The following is a 4,901-nucleotide window of genomic DNA, read 5'->3' as shown; positions in this document are numbered from 1 at the left end:
ATGGTGACATAATAAAGTTACCCGAGTCAAATTATATTAACATATCATAACCAAAACTTAGATGGGTAATAATCATGTAAAAATAAAATTTGAACAAATTAATCCAAAAAAAAATACATCACAAATACAAATTCAAAATAAATAAAATTCTTAAAAAAAAACTCAATCTAGCATATTTTTTAAAAAATATTTAGACTATAAATTATTAGATTGATTAATTCAAATTTTATAGATTCATATATCAAATCTGTAATTTAGATCATAAACTCAATTGAATTTAATAAATGTTGTATTCAATTTATTTTTTTATCCAAGCATATATATTTTTAAATAAAAATAAAAATAAAAATTTAATTATGTAGGCCTGATGGCCCGTATGCATGAGTCATCTAAAAAAAAGTCCATACATGTCAATCTACGCACCTTGATTTAAAATCTATTTGGAATTGTAGTAGCAATTATAATTCAAAGTAGTTTTTGCTTAAAAATATGTTAAAAATATATTTTTTTATTTTTAAAAAATTATTTTTAAAATCAATATATCAAAATAATTTAAAAACATTAAATAAATTAAAATTTTAAAAAATACGATGCCAACCATCTTCGAGAGAGACTCTTAGTTTTATATTTTTTTCATTTCTTCAGGGGATGAACGACAATTTTTTCATGTTGTTTAATTTTTTCATGTTGTTTGCAGAATCCAAGTAATGAATTCTTATATAAACGATTGCTGGGGCCAGTTAATTCAAGTTTGCAGTTAAGGGCATAAAACACGAGCAATGGCAAACACAGACTACACCCCTTGTTAATGCAAATGGATAATAAAAATTGCGTGAAAGCCAAAAATTCATGTCCAGAGACAAGTCACAGAAATAAGGACTTGTAGCTTATACAGCTGCTTTTTAAAATATTTACCAGATGAAGCATCATCAAATACAAGATTAAGTGACTGGCAGTAACAAAGAAAGGCATGATAAACCACAGCAATCAATTGGCATCAGGGATTAGACAGTTTCTTATATGAAGAATTTTTTTTTTAGCTTTAAACAAGGTATGAAATGCATGCAGAGTTCTATTTTTGTCAAACATGAAAAGATTTTCTCCAATGTTCTTGACATCTAATAGGAGAGGAGCTGCAAAATAGATCCCAGAAAAAGGAAGTTGAGTTCGCAAGAATGCAAGGGAAAAATCTAAAATACAGAAAACATGCTAATAACACTGAATAAACCAGGATTATAATAATAAATTCACACTTAAACCAACTGAAACTACTTATTTTGAAGAAAAATGCATGCAGGACAGAGTATATATTTTGAAGTTGCGGATAACCAAGCACATGAATCGTCTACAAGGTCATAACTCATAAACCATTACAAATGAAACTACATGATTTTCACACACACTGGAACAAGATTAACCAAATTACCAAAACTTACCAGGATGTTCAAAAATATAATAAACCCAGCAGGAGAATAACGTTCTATGTCTCTGGTTGCAGCCCTGCAATGTTCATAACTCGAGAGTATCCGTAACAAGAAGAGAAAATCTGCAACACTGACCTAATCCAGCTCTAACAGAATATGGATGAACAAGAAATAGCTAATACAAGAAGCCAAAGAATATTATAACGAAACCTGTGGATCTTTAAAAGAATGAGATTTGGTTCTCAATCAAACAATATTTAAGAGAGATGTCCAATTATTAGACCCTATAATCTATAAACTATATTACACGGGCCACACCGTGCTGGTGTAAATGAAACCCAATAGGTTTATATTCATTTATTTATCATCTTTTGGCTGGCCAGCTTGACTATCAGACTCATCAACAGGACTTTCATCTGCCAACCACTTGTCCATGCTCAAACCTCCTCCTGCTTGTCCAGAACCTATATCCCAGATATCTGAGAAGCCACTTGTTGATCCCAACTCTGGCATATCATATCCGACAAGATTATCCCATGAAACCTTGCTAGAACTAGACATACCGGCACTAGTGTTAAATGCCAAACTCCATGCATCCTCTTGTTTAACAATTCTTTCCATGCCAGGGGAAGATAATTCTGGAAAGCTTTTCTCAATCCCCAAATCCTCAGGAAAAGAGACAAAATATTCAAGGCCAACCTCATTTTGCGGGCTCATATCAATCTTTCCTTTGAGCTTGGGATCTTCAAATTGCATGCTTGATTGCCCTTCTCCAACCTGCTCTGGTGTTTTGATAAATCCCTGTCCCACTCCTAATTCGTCTGAGATGGCAAATTCATCAGGTGCAACAATTTCAGGTAACGGCATTGCTTCACTGCCAAGACCCAGGCCCACCATGCCTTCTGAGACATAATCAGGAGATTGATCAATAGAGGCTGGACTTGTATCTGGGACCACAGAAGATAATGTGATGTCTCTCCAATCAGGCATGTATCTCATAATCTGCCCTTCCATTGATGATTCAGGTAGGGCATGTTGGTGTTGCTGGTGCTTAACAAACTTCCTCTTCATCCTTGATGAACCAATCTCTCCCTGTTCCTTCTTTTGCTTGAGACGGGCTAAGAATGCTGGATTCTGAAACAACTTTGCCAAGAACGAAACCATCTGCTTCTGCCTTTGCTCTGCTGCCTGAAGTCTCTGATTTACTGATTGCACATCATGAACAGTCCCAGACTGCTGCTTCTGCAGTTCTATAACTTCCTGCATCATCACACTCCGCTCCTTCCTTAATCTTTCTACCTCACTATCCAATCCAGACCTCCCTGCTTCAGTTAAAGACCCCGTGTGGCTCCCAACCTGCTGGGACTGTGTTGATTTGCGCCTATGAATGTTCTTCAACAGATGCTTCTCGCCTCTTCTGAAAGATTCATTGGCAAACTCCCATCGATCAGTATCAATCTTGCGGAACCCCTGAACCCAGAGCAACTCAAGAATGAATGAATGAAGAAAAAAAGTCCATGTAAAACAGGATATGGATACAATTATTGGCATAATACATACGTGCTTCATGCAAGAGAATTTGAAGCTGTTAAATTTCATGAGCAAGCAATAGCTGATTCAAATATATAGATGAGCTACAAATTATAAATAAGAGAGTATTGACAAACTGGCAAACAGCAATAACATATGAACCTGAAATTCTACCTGCACAAGATGCAAGCAACTCCCCGCTCCAATAAATGCTTAGGAGGGGAAGAATTTCCATGTGTTGGCAGTACGAAGATGAAAACCTCGGGGATACATAATAGCCGAATGCAGAACCTTTCATCATTTTCCTAAATCTACCTGGTATATTTACATAAGACAACAATCCTACTTCACTAACTTTCTTTCTGGTTCTGCCTACTACCCCGAACGTTACATTAACCAGATATGCATATAGCATTACAAAAGTCCACCTGTATTCCATTAATGACATGGACAAGGAACAGCAAAGCTATACATATACATTAACAAATCCTTCCATTGCACAAGAATCTTATACAAACTGATTTTTTCAGAAACCTCAGACAGATACTAAGGTATGCTCCCCATAAGTACACAAATTCCATTCCCAGGTCTTACAAAAACAAAATACCTTCATCAGCTACATCTACAAAAGATAGATTGTCAAACCCAATATCCAAAATGGAAGCATAAAAAAAAAAAGATATACAAAAAACGGTACACCATTACATAGCACAGCAGGCAAATGGAGGCCTGGTAAAAATATAGATGTATGTATTTATATTATATAAAACGATACCCACATAAGTATTGAGTTGTCGGACAAAACTGGAGAAATTGTTGTGCTTGAAATTCCGAGGGAGAACAAGCCTGGCGAACTCCTCGGGGTCCCACACCACGAAACTCTCCCCTATGGAACCCCACGAAATTATTGGGTCCAGCATCCGATCATCCACCAGATCATATGTTTTCGATAGAAAAGGCGGTACTGGATTCTCCTGTAAGCACTCAAGAGGACGTGGCATCTCCTCTTCCTCATCCACCTCGTTGGCAGTCGCCGATGATGATACTGGATGAGCTGAAGTCGTCGGGCTTACATAGGAGAAAGCCTCCAGGTCCATTAAAGGACAAGATGCGGCAGCAGGGAAGCTTAATTCTTCAATAAACATCGACCCTGCACTAGAAGACTGGTGACAATCCATTGATGAAGAATATTTGTGAGGTGATTTGAGGTATGCATCGTCTTCTTCTGGGCTCATTACGCTTTGGTTTTTGACAGAAAAGGAGTGGGATTTGAAAGATGAGATTTGAATAGAACAAGCCAGGCTCGAACACGCGTGCATGAATATATACGGGAGTGGGGCTGTGTATCGCCGACAAACTGTTCGATAAAAAAATCTTCACGAAGAGGCGGTGAAGGTTCAGTTCATCTTCCATGGCCACGGCCACAGTTATTTCAAACATTTTTTTTTTTTTGGTTTTCTTTTTTCTCAAATTCCATTGGGGATTCCCGACCATAGTTTTTTATCTTATTTTATTTTTGTCAGGGCCCCTATGGAAATGATACCCAACTATTTTTTTCATCTTTTTATTGACGCCATTTGTGGTTTTGTGGCTGGTGAGGAGACAGTTGGAGCCCAATACAGGATCAGATTTTTTTCCTTTCGATGTCTATAATTTTGATGGGATGTTCCAAGAAATTAACTGTTTAGGGTTTGAAAAGGTTGGCGGTGGCTGGTCATAATGCTTGGTGGCGAAGCTAACTCGTTGGCCAATGGGAAATCAGGTTTTAACGTTATGTCACTATCAAATACGCTAGATGACAAAGACAGGGTGACCCAGCCTGAGCATATTAAAGCATTTTAACCTTTCTTCAAACTATTTATTTTCCCTACAAGAACTCACCATTATTAACTTACCTAGCTACTAGCTGGCTGCAAATGTATACGTACACATTTTTTAAATATTTTA

At 36.8% G+C, this 4,901-nt stretch overlaps 1 protein-coding gene across 1 annotated transcript; it reads right to left on the bottom strand.

Moving 5' to 3' along the window:
- Nucleotides 1-1,560: 1,560 nt before the first annotated feature.
- On the bottom strand, nt 1,561-4,506 carry LOC105120053 (heat stress transcription factor A-3). Its single transcript, XM_011018239.1, has 2 exons — nt 3,734-4,506; nt 1,561-2,894 (listed from the first exon to the last, which is right to left on the bottom strand). Exons 1-2 carry the CDS (start codon nt 4,271-4,273, stop codon nt 1,782-1,784), a joined length of 1,653 nt encoding a protein of 550 aa, XP_011016541.1. The 5' UTR covers nt 4,274-4,506; the 3' UTR covers nt 1,561-1,781.
- Between the last annotated feature and the right edge of the window lie 395 nt (nt 4,507-4,901).

Source organism: Populus euphratica, unplaced genomic scaffold, assembly GCF_000495115.2.
Source record: "Populus euphratica unplaced genomic scaffold, PopEup_1.0 scaffold4512.1, whole genome shotgun sequence".
Taxonomy (NCBI): domain Eukaryota; kingdom Viridiplantae; phylum Streptophyta; class Magnoliopsida; order Malpighiales; family Salicaceae; genus Populus; species Populus euphratica.
This window is presented reverse-complemented; position numbering and strand designations above follow the sequence as displayed.